Source organism: Pleurodeles waltl, chromosome 7 (assembly GCF_031143425.1).
Source record: "Pleurodeles waltl isolate 20211129_DDA chromosome 7, aPleWal1.hap1.20221129, whole genome shotgun sequence".
Lineage (NCBI taxonomy): Eukaryota > Metazoa > Chordata > Amphibia > Caudata > Salamandridae > Pleurodeles > Pleurodeles waltl.
Window position 1 is genome coordinate 174,325,681 of NC_090446.1, and position 20,747 is coordinate 174,346,427.

General features: G+C 44.5%; 1 protein-coding gene across 6 annotated transcripts in view; it reads left to right on the top strand.

Annotated features, from left to right (window-relative positions):
• The window catches only part of ELMO2 (engulfment and cell motility 2), a 334,163-nt gene that overhangs the window by 266,843 nt on the left and 46,573 nt on the right, over positions 1 to 20,747 (top strand). For all 6 annotated transcript variants that reach the window (XM_069243482.1, XM_069243485.1, XM_069243483.1 and 3 more), the window contains 4 exons: positions 15,844 to 15,952; positions 16,038 to 16,174; positions 17,764 to 17,927; positions 18,918 to 19,030. In XM_069243482.1, coding sequence (XP_069099583.1) covers positions 15,844 to 15,952; positions 16,038 to 16,174; positions 17,764 to 17,927; positions 18,918 to 19,030 — 523 coding nt within the window. The remainder of the gene's footprint in view (positions 1 to 15,843; positions 15,953 to 16,037; positions 16,175 to 17,763; positions 17,928 to 18,917; positions 19,031 to 20,747) is intronic.

Genomic DNA, 20,747 nt, shown 5'->3' on the forward strand with positions numbered 1-20,747 from the left:
GGGTTCTCGGCATTGTGGGAAAAGGCTACGCCCTTCCCTTTCGGGAGTTCCCGCCCCTCATCCCGCCCCGCCCATCTTATTGTTCAGAAGAACACCTCCTGTTGCTAGAACAGGAGGTTCAAGTCCTCCTTTCAAAGGGCGCGGTAGAGTTGGTCCCAGAGCAGGAAAAGGGTCGAGGTTGTTACTCAAGATACTTCCTGATTCCCAAAAAGGATGGTCAGTTGAGACCAATCCTGGATCTGAGGATCTTGAATTGGTTCCTCAAACAGGAAAAGTTCAAGATGCTGACCCTAGCACAGGTGCTTTTGGCGTTGAACAAGGAAGATTGGATGGTGTCTGTCGACTTGCAGGATGCTTACTTTCATGTCCCGATACTCAAGTCGCACAGGAAGTATCTCCGGTTTGTGGTAGGGTCGCAGCACTATCAGTTTGCGGTCCTCCCGTTTGGTCTTACTTCAGCACCTCGAGTCTTCACAAAGGTGATGTCAGTGGTTGCGGCGGAGCTCAGAAGGAAGGGGATAGCAGTATTCCCTTACTTGGACGACTGGTTGATCAAAGCCAAGTCCCCGGAGCTTGTGTCGCATCATCTGCAGTCAACAACCCAGTTGTTGTTCGACCTGGGCTTTTCGGTGAACGTGCCCAAATCTCACCTGGAGCCCTCTCAGCGCCTCCTGTTCATAGGGGCAGTACTGGATACAACATTGAGTCGAGCCTTTCCTCCGCCTCAGCGGATTCAAGATATTCAGGAATTGGTTCCAATGTTTCGAAATGGAGCGGTAGTTCCAGTCCTCAAGGTCCTTCGTCTGCTCGGTCTGTTCGCCTCCTGCATTCTGTTGGTCACGCATGCTCGCTGGCACATGAGGGCTCTTCAGTGGTGCCTCCGAAGGCAGTGGTCTCAACACAAGGGAGATTTAGAAGGTACTGTCAAGATCTCCAGAGATGCTGCTGTGGAATTGAAGTGGTGGATTGCGGGCAACAATCTTTCACAGGGGAAGCCGTTCGCGCAGTCGCCACCAGTGGCCACGGTAATAACGGATGCCTCCACCCTAGGATGGGGAGCTCATCTGGGGGATCTGGAGATCAAAGGGCTTTGGTCTCCAGAGGAACAGGTGTTTCATATCAATCTGTTGGAGTTACGGGCTGTACGTTTGGCTCTCAAGGCCTTCCTCCCATCCCTTCGTGGTCAGTCGGTACAGGTCCTGACGGACAATACTACCACGATGTGGTACATAAACAAACAGGGAGGAGTAGGGTCGTACCTTCTCTGCAGAGAAGCTCTTCGGCTATGGTCCTGGGCAAAGGACCATCAGATTTGCTTGGTGGCAAATCATCTGGCCGGGGTCTTGAATGTACGTGCGGACAGTCTCAGTCGCCAATTCTCGGCAGACCACGAGTGGCGTCTCCATCCAGATCAAGTCTGTTTAATCTTCCAGATGTGGGGGTTTCCTCGGATAGATCTGTTTGCCACTCGGGAGAACGCGCATTGCCCGTTATTCTGCAGCCTCCAGTATCCGATGCAGGGAGCGTTGGGGGACGCGTTTCAGATAACCTGGTGCGACCAGTTGCTTTACGCGTTTCCCCCCATACCCTTGATTCCTCGAGTGTTGAGGAAAATTCGCCAAGACCGGGCCCAAGTCATCTTAATAGCTCCGGATTGGCCAAGGAGGGTATGGTACTCCGACCTTCTCCAACTCTCACTGTGCCCTCCGCTCCGTCTCCCTCTCAGGGCAGACCTCCTCTCGCAGTCGCAGGGGCAGGTTTTACACCCCAACCTCCAGAGTCTGCACCTACATGCTTGGAGATTGAACGGGGCAACCTGAGTTCCTTCTCTCTCCCGCCTGATGTAGTGGATGTTATCTTAGCGGCCAGGCGACACTCCACTAAATCTATCTACGCTAATAGGTGGTCTAAATTTGTTATGTGGTGTGGAGAGAGACAGATTGATCCCTTACATGCTCATCTGTCACATGTTTTGTCTTTTGCACTGTCTCTAGCGCAGAAAGGTTGTGCAGTAGCTACCATTAAGGGTTATTTGTCGGCCTTGTCAGCCTTCATTTGTCTTCCAGACCAACCATCGTTATTTAAATCCCCTATTGTTCTCAGATTCTTGAAAGGTCTTCTGAATCAATATCCTCCAAAACCATTCGTTATGCCTCAATGGGATTTGTCCTTGGTCCTGACTTTCCTTATGGGGTCCCCTTTTGAGCCTATGCATTCTTGCCCCTTAAGATATTTGGTTATTAAAACAGTATTCCTGGTAGCTATAACATCTGCAAGGAGAGTGAGTGAGTTGCAGGCCTTATCGGTTAAACCCCCTTATATAACGTTTTATGGGGATAAGGTGGTGTTGAGGACCAAGGCTGCTTTCCTTCCGAAGGTTGTGTCACCCTTCCATTTGGCTCAGACAATCACTTTGTCCACGTTTTATCCTCCGCCTCATCCTTCAAAGGAGGAAGAAAGACTACATCGCCTGGACCCAAAAAGGGCGTTGAGCTTCTATATCGACAGAATGAAGGATATCAGGCTGGAGGATCAGCTGTTTGTCGGATACGTGGGCAAGAGGAGAGGAAAGGCAGTCCACAAGAGAACACTCTCTAGGTGGGTTGTTCTTTGCATTAAAATCTGTTACTCTTTGGCAAAGAAGGATCCGCCTGAGGGCATTAGAGCTCACTCCACCAGAGCTAAGTCGGCCTCTTCGGCCTTGGCCAGGGGTGTTCCTGTGGTTGACATCTGCAAGGCCGCAACTTGGTCGTCCCTTCACACTTTTGTGAAACATTACTGTTTGGACTCTGAGGTCAGAAGGGACGGTCATTTTGCACGGTCAGTGCTGCAGGATTTCTTGGTTTGACCATTTAGGCACCCACCGCCGGGCGTGGTACTGCTTTGGGACTCTATTCATCAGGTGAGGAATCCACAGGTAGTTGTATCCATCAGAAGAACGAGTTACTTACCTTCGGTAACGACTTTTCTGGTGGATACATTAGCTACCTGTGGATTCCTCACGGTCCCACCCGCCTCCCCGTTGCCTTTTTGGTCTCTCCAAGCAATCCTTGAGTGTGCTCCTTTTGGTCTTCAAAGTTGCAATACATTTTGCATGTATGATATTTGTATATATGTGTATATTTATATATAAATCTATATATATATTGGGTATATACATGATTCGTATGTATAAATATATTTATTTGTTAAAAAAAAAAAAAAAAAAAAGTTATATTAAATCTACAGCTATTTTATTGCAATGTTGTGTGATTTACAATATTAAGAGATGTTGATTTGCTCTTTCATTGCATTGGGTTATTATTATTATTCTCATGCACGTAAAAAATGTTGGTACTGTCATCGGCACGTCGGCGAGGACTTCTTATTGCCTGTATGACGTCAGACGGCGTCGCGTGGGCTAGAGTGACGTCCTCGTCGACGTGCAGAGACTAGTAAGAATATTTCCGTCAAATGCTGGCGCCATGGGAGTATTCATCAGGTGAGGAATCCACAGGTAGCTAATGTATCCACCAGAAAAGTCGTTACCGAAGGTAAGTAACTCGTTCTTCCCTCACATTTCTGTGATGGAAAGTTCTGGAATCTGAAGTGAGCCACAAACTTCCTTCCACCCAACATTCCCTCAAGCATCCCGATACAAATGATGCACGTGAAAGGAAACTGCCCTGAACGCAATATTGGACACATCACATTTTTCCTCTGAAAACTGACTTGTTTTTTAAAATGTGCCTAACTGTGGATTTTGGTCCCTAGATCATCAGTCACCTAGAGAAATCTAGCAAACACCCGTACATTTTTTTAAACTAGACACGTAGGGAAATACATGGTGGGTGACTCGTGTGGCTGTCATCAGATTCTGTCTCCCAGAATCTCCTGCAAACCTCTAAATTTGTCTAAAAACACATTTTCCTCACATTCCTGGGATGGAAAATTCTGGAATCTGAAGGGATCTACATGTATCCTACCGCTCAGTATTCCCCTTAGTCTCTGTGTAGAAACAATACTTTACTTGTATGGGTGGGCCACTTGCGTGTGACAGAGAAGGGCCAACAAATGTTTATAGTTTGAGAGGGAACCAAAGCGGGTCCAGAAGGGCAGGTTTTTGTTTGTATTTTTTTTTTAAACAATTTTAGGCTGGCCCTGCTGTGAGCACCCACACAAGTGAGGAGACCAAGGGGAATACTGTGGTAGGACATTTGTGGTTTATTTCTCTTCGTGGAAAAAATATGGCGAAGAAATGCAAAGAAAATGTGTGATTTTAGTTACATTTTGACATTTGAATGTGCTCCAAGCGTATGGCAACAGAGTATTGTACTTTGGTGCTTTGTGTTAAATTCTGTAATCTCCCTGTATTGAAACCAAAATGTACATTAACAATGTTAACTTTATAGTGTTGAAATGAAAGTGATAAATTGCACGAAACAGCACCATGCTTGCACGAATGGCATGTTTTAAGCGATCCAATTACATAATCTCCCCTTGGTATAACTAAAATGTTAATGTCCTATTTTAGCCATAGAGCCTATAAATTAAACTGAGAAATTGACTATAAACACAATGTCCAAGTGCGACTTGCCCAAAAGCACATAGTGTGTGGACAAATTCAATGTTTAAAGCTTACAAGCGGACCATAACCCCCCCACACTGAAACCTAAACGTATAATAATGTTACCTTCGTAGTACTGAACTGAAATCGATAAATTGCACAACACCATGCGCATGCAAATGCCATGTTTTGAAATGAAGAAATTACATAATCTCCTCGTAGTAAAACTAAAATTTTAATGTACAATTTTTGCTTTGGAGTGCTGAAGTCAAATGGAGAAAATAAAGTAAAACGCACTGTGCAAGTGTGAATGCCTTGTTTTAGGCCGACTTACTTTGTAGCACTATAGTGAAAGTGTAGGGATTGCACAAGAGCACGCAGTGCATGCGCGAATGCCATGTTTAAAGCCCACTACCGGACGAGAAACCGTGTTCCTGGGATTGTGCTCCCAGTGCACAGCAACATAGTATCGGCGTTTCACCCTATAGTCTATCCAGACGCTGGCAAAATCCTACATTTCTGAAGTTCACGTAGGAGCGCTGAAATGAAAGTGAGACATTGCATAGTGCAACCGTGAATTGCGTGTTTTCCATGGACCAATGTAATATTTAGGGGGCTAAAGTAAAACTGAGGGAACTACACAAACACACACGGTTTGTGCGAAAGAGGTGTTTAAAGCCCACAAGCGAAACAGAAACATAGAGTACTGGAATGTGCTCCAAGCATCTAGCCACATAGCCTTGGCATCTGGTGTTAGGGATCCAATCGCATAATCTCCCCGTGTTTAACCCTAAAAAAAAATATATATATATTTACAATGTTCGCTTATGCGCACGAAAATGAACGTGGCAGATGGCTCAAAAACACAAAAGGTCCTAAAACGAAGGGAATTGAATGTGAATAAAGAAGCCTTTACCACATGTAAAAAAAAATACAGGATGAAGACTGGCAGTAGGAGGTTAAATGCACTTTTCTTTTACGTGCATGTGATGCACGGAGCGGTTGCTGGACCCATATTGTCAAACGTGAGCAGGGTAAATAGGGGAGAAAATGCCCCCTGGTAAAACAGCGGCCTTGGGGCTTGAGGGAATGTTTACCTCAACAAAACAAATGCCAGAATCTGTCTCCAATGCGGTGTCACCAAAGTGCACAGCAACCTAGACCAGTAATTTGAGATTGCAAGCAAATTACATTATCTCTTCATTCTGAAAAAGAATACCTAAATTGAATTCTCTTGTTTGCCAATGTAACCTTTTTGTGAGCCTGCAATGTGCTTTTTTACGATAAGCTATAAGTGATTTTGCCTCATGTAGCGCTAAAGTACGACTAAAGGGACTGTACATCCACATGCACTGTTTTCTTACACCAAACAGCTTGAAGAAAGTAGAAACTGAAACAGTCAGAGATAGCTAAAAATAAATGATAATAATAGCTAAACGAATGTCTAAAGTTAAAATCCCCTTATTAGCAAACGTAACCAAACTACCAGCATAGTAAATTTCTTACATACAGTTAGTCAGCACGCAGCATAAAAGGCAATACACCCCAGAGTAATATAATGCTCTCCTTGATTTGTAATGTAGGCATGTTTAAATAATAGAAGTCTGTTACGCTTGTGACAAATAAGTAAACATTTGAATGTCCTATTTTAGCGTTGGAGCGGATAAATGAAACTGAGAAATTGAATAATAGCACATCGTCCAAGTGCGAATACTATGTTTTCAAGCGATCAGATCTCATAAACTCCACGTACTAAAACGAAACTTTTAATGTCCAATTTTTAGCGTTGGTGTGCTGAAGTCAAACTGAGAACAATGAAGTAAAACGCAATGAAAGTGCAAATGCCATGGTTTAAGCTGGCTATCTAAGCTTTGTAGCACTATAGTGAAAGTGTAGGGATTTCCTAAAAGCACACAATAAGTGCGTGCATGCAATGTTGAAAACCCAAAAACAGACCATAATCTCCCCGTACTGAAACCAGCATGTATATTAATAATGTTAACTCTGTGCTGAAGTGAAATTGATAAATTGGACAAAACACCATGCACGTGCAAATGCCATGTTTTCTAGAAAAGAAATCACAACCTCCCTGTAGTAAAACAAACATTTTAATGTAATATTTTAGCGGCGGAGTGCTGAAATCATGTAGAAAATGAAGTAAAACGCACTTTGCAGTGCACACGGAAATGAACGTGACATGGCTCTAAAACACACAGTGCAAGCGCATCTGCTGTGTTTTCAAAGCAGCAATGTAATATTTGGAGCATTAAAGTAAAAGTGAGGGAGTTGCAAGCAAAACAACAGTGTGTGCATGACATAAAATAATAAAAAACATAAACCATATTACGGAAAAACTGTAAAGAATGCACACACCATTAAAAGAAGCATGTTTGCTTTAAGACACACAAAACTCGCATTTGCTTAAGCGCAGTTGGTTCACCACCCCTAAAACACATCTTCACAAAATCCTGTGGCAAGCTAAAATAAGAAAAGAGTCAGTCGAAAACAACATGAATGCACACAGGAGAAAGAAGACATGTGAAAGGGCCAGTCACCATAGGCGGGAATGAAAACACAAAAGGCAGAACAGTGGGGATGGATTCACCACCCAAAAGACACAGACTTTAAAAGACACACGAAGACACCAGTGAAAAGTGAGGGCGTGTGGGGGTGTAATGTAAGCCCACAATGTAGATATAGCATGCCTCTGTTCAAGACAGCGCATGTGCGTTGTTTAGAGCTGAGACCTAAAGAGGAAAAATAAGAAACTGTGAATGCAAATGATGTGCCAGTCCACAAACATTCCGCCACCAAACATTCAGAAACTTTCCTTGGTGTCTAGTGGTTTTCCGCACCCCTTGGGCCAGATGATCCTAAAAATATGCACGATCTGCCCCCAAGGGGGACATAAGTGGGCAAAATAATACCCCCCTTAAGGGACCACTCGCTAACATCGCCTAAAAACAGCCATGGTGGGCTAGTGGTTTCTGACTCCCTTGGGAGCAAATGGGCCTAAATAAAAAAAGGCCAATCTGCCCTCCAGGGGGCCAGAACTGGTCAAAATACCTGCTCCCCAAAGAGGAGCCACCCTTGTCCAAGGGGAAATTCCCCAAAATTGCCCCCAAAAATCCCAGGTTGCCAATTGGTTTCTGCATCCTTGGGGCAGATGGGCCTTTAAAAAAAGAAAAAAGACTTTTCCCTCAAGGGGTGCAAAAACGGCCAAAATATTTGCTCCCCAAAGGGGATCGACCCTTACCCATGGGGCAACTCCCCAATATCACAAATAAATCGTCTCTGGTGCCCTGGTGGGGCACATAGGCCTGAAAACAAAAAGTCGATGTGCCCCAAGGGGAGGCAGATATGGCAAAAATACCCATTCCCAAGGGGCCACTTCCCAACATTGTAAAAAAAAAAAAAAAGCCCACACACACACTGGAATCAAATGGCTTCCAGCACGTCCCTGACAACTTCTCATGACATCAGTATGCGGTGTGTGCTGACGTCATCAGAAGACACTGGGGAGTCAGTTGGCAGCGGAAGTGCTTCTGCCGCCATCCCTGGTGGGAGGGTGCAGAATGGCAGCCCACGGGGGAGCACTAACACTTCCTCTGTGGGTTGGTGCATGGATGCCTGGGAGCCATCCTCCACACACTCACTGTGGCATCAGATGGCTCCCAGCTGTCCCACGCACGTAGGAAGTGAGAAAGGAGTGAGTCTTCAACTTTTTCCTAAAGTGGAGCAGATCTTTGGTGCATAGATGGAAAATGCCTCATGCTGTACTTTTATTTTTATTTTTTTCTTAGTTTGCAGTCTTGTGGTGTCCTGGCTGTGAGTGTGCCGAGAACCACCAGAGATGGTGAGCTTGTCTGCAAGATAAGTGGAGGTGCTGCGTGTGATGCTTGTATAATTGATGCAGCTATTGTTTTTTAAATGTTATGGGCTGGCAAGAGTAGTCAATGGATTAGCATTGGAACAGGGTGGATGTGGTCATATTTCTTATGTCTCTGAATTAGATGTGCTGTGACATGTAGGATACCCTTAAGGGGTGCTATTTGGGAGTCTTAGAAAATATGGAGCAGGGCATTCCTACCATACAGATGTAAGCTTACAAGGCTTTGAACAGAAGTTATGAAGTCTTTCTCAAATAAGTGATTTCTCTCTCTCTTCAAAGAGAGAACTGGTACCAGGATGTCTTTGTTTTTTAGATTATGCATTCCTTGAGTGTGATATTGGTTTCCATGGTGATTCCAAGTGATTTGGCATTCACTGACACTACGGGTTTGAAGCTATCAAGGTTCATGTCTTTGAGCGAGAATTGTACTGTTTCTTATTTGTTAGTTCTTGATAACAGGAATTCTGCATTGGTTTGGTTGAGCATCATGTGGGCGCTGGACATAAAGTACTAAATGGTTGAGAAATCAGTGTTGAGGGATTAATAATCGGAAGCAGAGGATGCTTTCAAGTAGAGTTGTGTTTCATCAGCATATTGGTAAAACTTAGTGATGTTATCTGTGAGTATTGTGCCAAGTGTCTCTGTGTAGAAGCTGAAGGTGACACAATAGAACCCTGGGGAACTCAGCAGGTGATAGGGACTCCTTACACCTGTAGGTCTGAAGGAGAACTAGTGATGGATATAGAGAGGAATCCCTTTTGAGACTTCAGGGTTCATATGAGGGTGAAATGGTCGACTGTCAAAGGCAGCTGAAAGGTCCAACACTATCAGGAAGTGGGATAATCTTCATCTTTGTTCAGGGGAGCATTGATTAACAGTGTGTAAAATAGCAGTCTCTGTCTGTGCTACAGCTTAAATTGAAGACCGACTGGTAGTTGTGAATAAGTTGGTTAGTATTAATGTGATCTTGGTAATGATCACATACTGGCTTTTCAGTGATCTTGCTGATGAATGGTTGATTAGTGATGGTCCAGTAGTTGGTAAGGTCATGAGGGTCTGGTGTAGGTTTCGTTAGGTGTGGGACAATCTGGCTGATCCTAGGAGCCTTTGGGAAGATACCTTGCATGAGGTAGGCATGTACAGTTGTGAGTCAATGAAGGGCAAGACTATCTTCTTAAGAAGTTGCTTTGAGGTATTTGAGTATGTCTGTGACATCTGCAAAAGAGAGGGCTTCGAAGGATGACCATTGCGGAACTTTTCGTAAGAGATGGGCTAAAATAGATGAAGCTGGCTCGGTGTTGATGTGTTGTTAGATTGTCTGTAGTTTTTTCACTGAAGAAGAGGTTGGTGGCATTGCACTTTTCTTTAGAGTGATGAATAGGCGGGTTTGGCATGGGTTGATACAGTGCTTGATAGCCCTGAAAAGTGTTCTTTCGTTGGTGACTTTATGAATGGTGTTAGTATAGTACTTTGCTTTGGCTGATGTGATGAGCCTGCAACAGCACCACGGAGAAGAGGAACAAACTTAGTCCGCTGTCCAAACATAGACCTTTGAAAAACAAAACAGGACTAAGTTATTTCCCTATTAACAAATTAAAAACATGCAGTACACAAACTAGAATGTATTGTGACCCCTATCACCACCTCCTCCTCTGGCTTCCGCCCCAGACAGAGATCATGCAGTCAGCACTCAAAAGGCCTGACCTCTGACCCTATTCCACAACGGAATCCAGTGTATTCTGAATTTTCCTGGCCATTGAGGGGTCCAAAGCAAGTTGAGGCCTTCAAAAGTCAATAGATCCACTGTGGCCCCAGTCAGACTTCCGCTGGTGGGTCCTACCCTAGTGCAGAATAACCCTATTAGGCCTCTGCCCAGCATCTGTCTGTCCTCTCCTTTGCCAGAAACCAAACTGCATGCAGCTTGGGGCAGAGATTTGGCTAAGTCGGCTAACATCACTGTATGAGGTTACTAAGGCACAGCCAATGGTGTTCAAAGACTTACTGGGAGTGTGTCTCTATGTGCCAGTATCCTTGACACCTTGAGGCCTATTTGGCTTGGACTCAATCTTGTATAAGCATTGCATAATGTTTCACATGACAAAAATGATGAAATGAAGTTACAGCGTCATTATTCTGATGATGAACTGTCTTTAGACTTCCAGATTGCTTGTGGTCTTGACACTTCACTTGAGACAGTATTGACTCCGTGTGGGAGTTCCCCTTTAAAAAAAAGAAAAAAAAAAAAAGTACCTTTTATCCTCAATTTGGGACTGCAAGTCCTTGCCTTGTGCACCGATAAACTTTGTTTGTCTGCCCTCTTGGCCTTTCTACATTTGCCTGATCAGCCCTCCCTGGGCCTTAATGTGGTTCTAACCTTAGTGTGCATTCCATTCGAGTGTACAGACAGCTTTTTTTTGTGGCTACTAAAACCTAAAACTGTTTGTCTCTTTGTGATTACTTCTGTACACGCTGTCAGTGAAATGCAGGTGATGTCTGAGTAACTACCACATAACATTCTCTTTCCAAACAAACCGGTGCTTGGGCCTCTGGCATAATTTCTGTTAAAAGTGGTGGCGCATTTTCATGTGGAACAATCCATCAAGCTTCCTACTTCACATCTTTCTAGGGAGATGAAGACACCTCACTGGATGGACCCCGGGGGATCTAAGGAACTAATGACCTCTGAGTTGATGACAAACTGCTATGTGGTGTTCTCTGGTGCTAAGAAGAGGAATGTGGGGTTCTCTGGTGCTAAGAAGAGAAAGGCAGACCAGAAACAGACCAAATCCAGATAGATCATTCTATGCATAAGAGTGTGTTATGCGTCAGCCCAAAAGGAGGCTTCTGTGGTCCTTTGGGCTCATTCTACCAAAGCTATGGCCAGCATTGTGGCATGGCACTCTCCTCATTTAGGAAATAATTTACCTGTCACGTTAAAGGTTAAAAATGAAGGGTTTACCTTGGAGGAGTTACCGGGTAACTGAGCAGCAAGGAATTGTCACTTCCATCAGTATAGGGTTAAAATATTTTTTCCTTCCTTGTACCAAACCATAGGTCCTCTTTGGTGGGAACAACCGTTCATGTCAGATTAGATTTTTGGAACACCATTTATGCTGCTGCATCAGTGTCTTATTTCTTAACTGGTTCTGTGCCGGGGACATAATGGTTACGTCCCATGGCACAGTGCTCCTGTGTCGAGGACGTAACCATTACGTCCCGTACCAGAGCTCGGAGGTGCTCCATCCGTGGGCTTCCCCCCACACCCCATGGCAGGGCAGGAAGGGGAATCGCTTCCCCTTCCACCCCCGACACCCCCAGTGACATCTGATGACGTCAGCACGCAATTGCGTGCTGACCTCATCAAAGGTCACCTCCCATCTTCCAGCGCAAGGCGGAAGAGAAATGCTCAGCATTTCTCTTCCGCTCTGGAGGAGAGGGCAGGCAGAAGCATGAAAGGAAAGGAAAGGCCTTTACTTTCCTTTCATGTCTCTGCAAGCATTTCTGCTGCACGATCGCAACACCAGGGAATTTTTCATTTTGATACTTACTCACATGCTCCAGAGAGGCCAAATTAGTTTTAGGCCATTTCTGCGAACCCCCTAGACACCAGGGACATTTTTTTATTTATTTATTGTTTTATATGTGGGAAGCGACCCCTTAGGCAAGGGTCGCTCCCCAGGGGGAAAAATTACTTTTAGGCCATTTCTGCCCCCCTTGGGAGTAGAGCGGACTATTTTTATTAGGCCACTCTGCCCCCAAGCGAGGCAGAAACCACTAGACTCCAGGGATTTTTTTTTTTACACTTACGCATAAGGGGAGCGGCCCCTTGGGCAAGGGCTGCTCCCCAGGGGAGCAAAATGTTTTAGATTATAATTAGGCCGATCTGCCCCCAGGGGCAGAAACCCCTAGACACCAGGGATATATATATATATATTTTTTTTTACTTCATGTTTTTATGTATGGGGAGCAAATTGTATTTAGGCCATTTCTGCCCCCATTGAGGGCAGATCGGCCTATTTTTATTAGGCCAGTCTTCCTCCAAGGGGGGCAGAAACCACTAGACACTAGAGATTTTATTTTTTTTGCATCAATTCAGGCATGGGGAGCGACCCCTTAGACAAGGGTCGTTTCCATGGTGGCCAAATTTATTTTAGGCCATTTCTGCTCCTCTTGGGGGCAGATTGGCCTATTTCTATTAACCCGATCTGCCCCCGGGGGGAAGGGGGCAGAAACCATTTAGGCACCAGGGATTGGTGTGTGTATTTGTGTGTTTTGTTGGGGGGGCAGCCGCTTGGGCAAGGGTCACCCCCTATGGGGGCACATTACTGTTGGCCATGTCGGTCCCCCTTGGGGGCAGATCGGCCTGTTTTTGGAAGGCCCATCTGCCCCCAAAGGGAGGTAGAAATCCCACCAGAGACCAAGGAAGATTTTTTTTTTCAAAATAAGAGGGTGGGGGTACAGCCATACCCCCACCCCAAACTAATGGGGCCAAACTTGTTCTGCCCACCAGTGAGCAGATGGGGCAGTTACCCCCGATCCACCTAGATGCCAGGGAATTTAAAAAAAAAAGTGTTGTGGTGGCAACCAACCAGTATGGGCATCCCAACTGAAGGGGGTACCAGTCTTTCAGCTCCAGTCATGGACGCTGCCATGGAGAAAAATCCACAAGACCTAGACACATCTGAAAACCAAACATCTGGGTGAGTCCAGGGTGGTGTGCTTCACATGCACCCCCACACCATTTTCTTACCCACAATGCCCTGCAAACCTCCAACTTTGCTGGAAATCACACAATTTTTCCACATTTGTGTGATGGAACCTTCTAGAATCTGCAGGAATCCACAAAATTCCTACCACCCAGCATTGTCTCATCTATACCGATAAAACTTTTGCCCTACTTTGCAGCCTAAAAATGTTCTTTTTCAAACTGCCTTTTTGGACCCGCTTTGGTTACCCCTCAATTTCAACATGTTTTTGGCACTTCCCTGTCACAGGCACTTGTCCCACCTACACAAGTGAGGTATAATTTTTACCGGGAGAGAGAGGGAAACGTTGGGTGGTAGGAAATTTGTCCTGGTACAGTGATCCCACACAGAAATGTAGGAAAATGTGTGTGTTTTTTTTTTTTAAAGCTAAATTTGAGGTTTGCTGAGAATTCTGGGTAAGAAAACATTGGGGGATCCACACAAGTCACACCTCCCTTGATTCCCCCAGGTGTCTAGTTTTCAGAAATGTTTGGGTTTGGTAGGCTTCCCTATATGCCTGCTGAGCCCAGGAACAAAAACGCAGGTCCCTCCCCATCCACGCAAAAAAAGGTAGTTTAGTATTTGATAATTTTGATGTGTCCACATTATGTTTTGGGGCATTTCCTGTCATGGGCGCTAGGCCTACCCACACAAGTGCGGTACCATTTTTATCGGGAGACTTGGGGGAACGCTGGGTGGAAGGAAATTTGTGGTTCCTCTCAGATTCCAGAACTTTCTGTCACCGAAATGTGAGGAAAAAGTGTGTTTTTGGCCGTATTTTGAGGTTAGCAAAGGATTCTGGGTAACAGAACCTGGTGAGATCCCCACAATTCCACCCATCTAGAATTCCCCTAGGTGTCTAGTTTTCAAAAACGTGCAGGTTGGGTAGGTTTCCATGGGTGCCGGCTGAGCTAGAGGCCAAAATCCACGGCTTTGCACCAAACACGTCAGAGTTCAATGTAAAAATGTGATGTGTCCATGTTGCATTTCCTGTCACGAGCATTAGGCCTACCCACACAAGTGAGGTACTGTTATTATCGGGAGACTTGGGGGAACACAGAATAGCAGAACAAGTGTTATTGCCCCTTGTCTTTCTCTACATTTTGTCCTTCCAAATGTAAAACAGTGTGTAAAAAAGACGTCTATTTGAGAAATGTCATGTAATTCACATGCTAGTATGGGCACCCCAGAATTCAGAGATGTGCAAATAACCACTGCTTCTCTCAACACCTTTTCTTGTGCCCATTTTGGAAATACAAAGGTTTTCTTGATACCTATTTTTCACTCTTTATATTTCAGCAAATTAATTTCTGTATACCCGGTATAGAATGAAAACCCATTGCAAGGTGCAGCTCCTTTATTGGCTCTGGGTACCTAGGGTTCTTGATGAACCTCCAAGTCCTATATATCCCCGCAACCAGAAGAGTCCATCAGATGTAACAGTATATTGCTATCAAAAATCTGATATCGCCGGGAAAAGTTAGAGTAAATGGTGGAGAAAAATGACAGTTTTTCTCACCTCAATTTCAATATTTTTATTTCAGCTGTTATTTTCTGTAGGAAAACCTTGTAGGATCTACACAAATGACCCCTTGCTGAATTCAGAATTTTGTTTATTTTTCACAAATGTTTAGCTTTCCAGGATCCAACATTGGTTTCACACCCATTTCTGTCACTAACTGGAAGGAGGCTGAAAGCACAAAAAATAGATAAAATGGGGTATGTCCCAGTAAAATGCCAAAATTGTGTTGAAAAATGTGGTTTTCTTTTGAAGTTTGCCTGTTCCTGAAAGCTGGAAAGATGGTGATTTTGGTACCACAAACCCTTGGTTGATGTCATTTTCAGGGGAAAAAAAACACAAGCCTGCTTCTGCAGCCCTTTTTTTCCTATTTCTTTTAAAAAAACGAAATGTTTGCTGTATTTTGGCTAATTTCTTGGTGTCCTCCAGGGGAACCCACAAACTCTGGGTACCCCTAGAATTCCTAGGATGTTGGGAAAAAAGGACGCAAAGTTGGCGTGGATAGCTTCTGTGGACAAAAAGTTATGAGGGCCTAAGCGCGAACTGCCCCAAATAGCCAAAAAAAGGCTCGGCACAGGAGGGGAAAAGGCCTGGCAGTAAAGGGGTTAAACAGGCTTTAATTAATCTATGCTTTTTCAAAAAGATCATGTGCTCATGCTGTAGACTTAGCAAAGACAATGCACAGATTGACCATAGAGAGAATACGGTATACCTTACCAAGTACATTCTTTTGATCAGGGATCTTATACAGCTGCCCACCCCCCCCCCCCCCAGTCGTAAGTAGACATCTGAGGCATCCAATGACTTAATGCATGCATTATGAATGTGCATGCCTGCCCTTTAAATTCTGTACTGCCTGCACTTTGACTTACATAATTATAATAAAGCTGTAGCTTATTTGCTCAGCCAGTTACTTGAGTCCTTTGATCAGTTCACACCTAGCTTATTACTTTGTATTAATGATCTTTATTTAGGCACAGAATGAAAGGACCATTCTAGTCTATAGCCATTGATACAACTCAATTTCTCTGTATAGTGCACAGTCTGTTTTGCAAACTTTTATGAGAAATCTTCTGGTTTGATATTATTCTGTATGTATTCTTCTGCTCTTGGTCAATGTGAGTTACATTCACTTCTACAGATTGTGCTGGAGAACAGCAGCCGTGAGGATAAGCATGAATGTCCATTTGGACGAAGTGCCATTGAGCTCACCAGAATGCTGTGTGAGATTCTGCAGGTTGGAGAGCTGCGTAAGTTTGACTTGAGTATCTAGGATATGTTTACGGAGATTTTAATGTCTATTTGTCCTAACCCACGGTGTCTCTTTCTGTAAAGCTAATGAGGGCCGTAATGATTACCACCCAATGTTCTTCACTCATGACCGGGCCTTTGAGGAGTTCTTCTGTATCTGCATCCAGCTGCTGAACAAAACTTGGAAAGAGATGAGAGCCACAGCTGAAGATTTCAATAAGGTGAGTTCTTCAGTCCAGGGCAGATGTGCTGAGTTCTATGCTCAAGGCTGTACGCAGTGTCCAGGTTCTGAAAGCAGTGGGAGGGGTGCTGGTGAGAGAGCATAAGTGTCGTCTGTTTTAATCTGGTTCATTTGCGAAACATCTTCCCTGACCTTGTTGCTTCGTGTCGTTTTTTTTTTTTTTTTACGTACTTGTATTGCCTGTATACAAGTCCCTTCGGAATTATCATGGTAACCTTTTTTAACCAGTTTGACTTGCCACAAACTAGTTTTTGGTCGTGCCAATAAAATTCACAAAAACAAATAGACACACAAAGGTTCTGTATGCTCAGATCTGTGCCTGTGACTTTGATCGAGGTGGGGTGGATGTTCATAAGAATCTTGATACAATATATGCACGTCAGAAGGGTTCCTCACTAAGGCCCCACTGTTAACTCAGGCTTTGCTCAAAGGCATGTGCATGGTAAATGAAGCTGTTGGAGGGAGATTGAGTTGGAAATCTACTCTCAGCCAAATACGAAAAGTGAGAACATCTAACTAATATGAATACTGAGATCTCTGCTCAAAAGTATAGATTCTGAGGCTTTGACTAGTGCTGGTGGTATCTGAAAACCTGCCACTGTGTCATGAGCATCTTCTACTGTCAGTGCATGCTACAGCTGCCCCTTACTAATTTCTCTGTCTACTGTTAATAAATACAGCCGCCTGTCTCTGCTTTGGTCACATGTCAGAATGCTGCTGTTATTAACTGTTGGTATTTCAAAGCTAAATATGGAGATCAAAAGAAACCTGACTAACCTTCCTTTGCAGACATCTTTGCCTTATTTCATAATATTTATAAACTGGTAATGGGTGGCTACTGATATTTCCAGACTCCATGTGCTCTGTTTGCCTGATGTGCAAGGCTTTGGTTGGTTTCTTTGTCTGGTACTTCAAGCAGATGATCTCTGCCTTTTGCAACCTGCCGTTGGCTGTGAATGTTGCTTCAGATCAATGACTGTCACAGCTAGTATCAGTTTCTTCCTGACATCTATTGCTGCTACTGCTGCATGATCCTTATATTCTGGTTTGTTTGTGTGGCTGACACGATCAGTCCTTTTCACAGCTCCCCTGCATGTTGGTCTACTTGTTTTTGCTTGCTATGAATCCTGCTTCCAGCCTGTATCTGTTCTTATTTTCTTGACAGTGTCTGTTCCAGCGGCTGCCTGCCCTTTTCTGTGAATGCTGCTTCCTGCTGATGTCGGTGCTTGCTGCTATCTCTGAGTGTCTGTGTCTGCTAAACCGTGGTGTCTGTGGTTTCCTTACCTCAGGCTGTACCTGATATATTCCATTCCATTTGTAAATTACTCCTGCTTGCTATTTCTCATTTATTATTTGTTGTTTATTTCTGATTATATCACACTCTACATTTTTTTTGTTGCTCGGTCTATCACTGTGCATTTCTCATATCTCCCGTCAGTATTTTCCATCCAGTACGTTAAAGCAGTCGTTGTTACACTTTAGTTTCTCATGCATTTTGTGGTGTTGACAGACTCTTCTAAATCTCGTCTGATGTTACTTAGCTATGACTTGTTTCTCCACTCTCATTAGGTGATGCAAGTAGTGCGAGAGCAGATAACAAGGGCTTTACCCTCCAAGCCAAATTCTATGGATCAATTCAAGAGCAAACTGCGCAGTCTGAGCTACGCCGAGATCCTGCGATTGCGGCAGTCAGAACGGATGAGCCAGGATGACTTCCAGTCCCCTCCAATCGTGTGCGTAACATGGTTACCAAGATTTACCTGTGCATCCTGTCTGACCCAGATGCAAAGGACCCCAAATAAGAGTTTTGGGGAGATTTTCATCAAGAGGTGGCAGTAAATAGTCTTAGACCTAGTGGAAGAAGACACTAAGGGTCTGATTTAGATCTCTGCGTATAGAATACTCTGTCACATATCCTGTCCACCGTATTACCATCTCCAAAGGATATAATGGAATTGTAATCTGGCAGATGGGATATCTAACACATCTGTGCCGGATTATTCCCCTCCGCCAAAATCTTAATCAGGCCCAAAGTCTTATACCCCCCAGAAGAGAATCCTGCATGCAAGGCCTGTGAAAACTGTGTGTTATGTCCCTAGACAAATGGATCTCAGACCGAAACCTCTGGGGATGAGGCCTTCATGTCCAGGCCTGCAAGGCACACGGATATGGCCTTTTAGGCCACAGAAGTGGAGGCATGCCATTTGAGGGTCTTGGTGTTGTGGAGGCAGTGCTAGGGATGAGACTGCATTCTAGAGCATTGGCATGTGGCATGTTATAAAAGGGAGGAAATCATATCAAGCCCATGGCATGGGAGTGCAGCTTCTCATTCTGTGGCAGGGCAGTTTTTCACAATCATGAACAAGTACACAGTCTCATTCCTGGGAATGGGAAAACATCTGGGAGATAAAGGGAATCAGATGCTCTGGCGTTGGGGACATCCACGCTGCATGTCACGCCCCAATCGTACCTCACACCATGAAACCTGTAAGTGTGTAGGAATGTGTAGTTTCTAGTCACCTTGTTCACAAGGGATGTTGACTGTCTGGTTCCCAGGCACTTGCCACTAACAATCGGGGCACAAGGGATGGGACCCAGAACAGAGAATGTACCTCAATGAACAAGAATATCTCGAGACTACAGGTTTGGAAATTCCAATGGGAATCCTTCAAGAAATGTTGTTCCTGCTTTAAGGCTGACCAAGGTTCTTTTTTTGTCTGTAGAGAGCTGCGAGAGAAGATCCAGCCTGAGATCATGGAGCTTATTAAGCAGCAGCGACTGAATCGACTTTGTGAAGGAAGTAGTTTCCGGAAGATCGGGAACCGCAGGAGGCAAGGTGAGCACCTCAAGCCTTTTGGAGTGAGCAATACACTGATATTGTAAATTCTAGTCTGTAATTCTCTTTCCATGCAGTTGCTTCCATTCCATGACATTTTACTTATGATTGCATGACATACTGGTAAGGTGTTGCCATATGCCATCGGTTGTTATTGGCGCTGAATTTCTACCCCACCAGTATCTTGCAACTCCTAATCAGGCCTAGTTGTTAGAAGAGATTTATTGTACAAAGTAGTTGAACAAATGATTTCAGAATGACACATCTTTTTGTATATCTTCAGTTTTTTAAATTGTTAGATTGATTAACATCATACAATCATACAATAAACATATATAATAAAAACATAAAACGAGTTGGAGCTGTGCCGTTATATACAAAACCTGTCAGAGTGCAATTCAGGGCATGCTTAAGCAATGATATTAAACTTTCTAGTTAACAGTTTTCTAATCTTTATATCACTCAGTAAGTCTATCAAATTTGCCAGTTCTAATGAAATTTGCACCTTTATAGCAACAACGTTCAGTTTCATTACAGACCCTTGTACCTGCTTTATTCATCTCAGTCTTTCAGAATATTATCTGATAGAGACTTTTAGCTGCAGATTCCTTATCTTTGTTTTCTCACCCGGCGTGAGGCTTGATCTGGAAGATTTTTGTGAGCAGTATCCCTTTGCACTGACAGTTGGGATTGATAGGCTCCGGGTCCGTCATCGGTGTTATCCGCATTTGCTATGGCATCGCGGGTCCTATATAGGTGCCACCCAGGTGGGCGGACGTCGGTTCTTTTCTTCCTGCGCCAGCAAAGCGCATATCGGAAGAGAGCTACCCCTCAGTTAATTTTTGACTGGCTTTTTTCAACTTTTTCTTGAGCCTTTTTCGAGTTTCACTGCTGGTGTGTTGAGGATGTCTTCTAGGAAGACAGGATTCAAACCCTGCAGATCCTGTCAATGGCGATGTCTGTGACAGATCTGCATATCATGTGTTTTGGTGTCAGAAACTCGATCGCAACCTGAAGTCATGCTTCGAGTGTAGGGCCATGCAACATATGGCTTTGAGTGAGCGATCTCTAAAGCTGATGGCGGCCAGGCGCTCAACTCTGTGCAAGTCGAGGTCCCTGTTGAGAGGAAGGTCCTGGGACCGGTTGTGGAGTCCGAAGTCATTGTCATCCCACTCAATGTCCTCGGGACATTCGAGTAAGTTGAGTAACAAGAAAAAAATCCAAGAAGTTAAAGTGCTCTTTGACTTCACTTTGACAAACGATATGAGGGAGTGTCAAAACTGTAAGCCTCGTTCTGCGGTACCGGCACTTGGGCTGACTCTGCGCTTTCCAGAGTTTCCAGGAGCTGGAGTGACCCTCGCCCAACTCCATGAGTTTTATGAGGCCACGCGCCTCATTTTTGGGCAGACCAACCCTGCTGGAGTGCCCTTTGAGACCACTTTGGTTCTGTGCCGGCGGCTCCAGCACAGAAGGGCTCCCAGGGATTGAGTCCTTGGTCCGGTCTGGTGCCGGTTGTGCCACCTCGCCCTTCCCTGACACTGGTCCTGATGCCAATGCTCCCAACTCCGTCAGTGCCCTCGGATGGTGCCATCCCTATTGTAATTTCCGACTTTGGCACCGGAAAGAGGCTTGCCTCCTTGTTCAGATGCTGGACCTTTCTCCTATGAGCTAGGCCTCTGGGATGAATGGAACGAGTTGTTGGACCCTTTACAATACC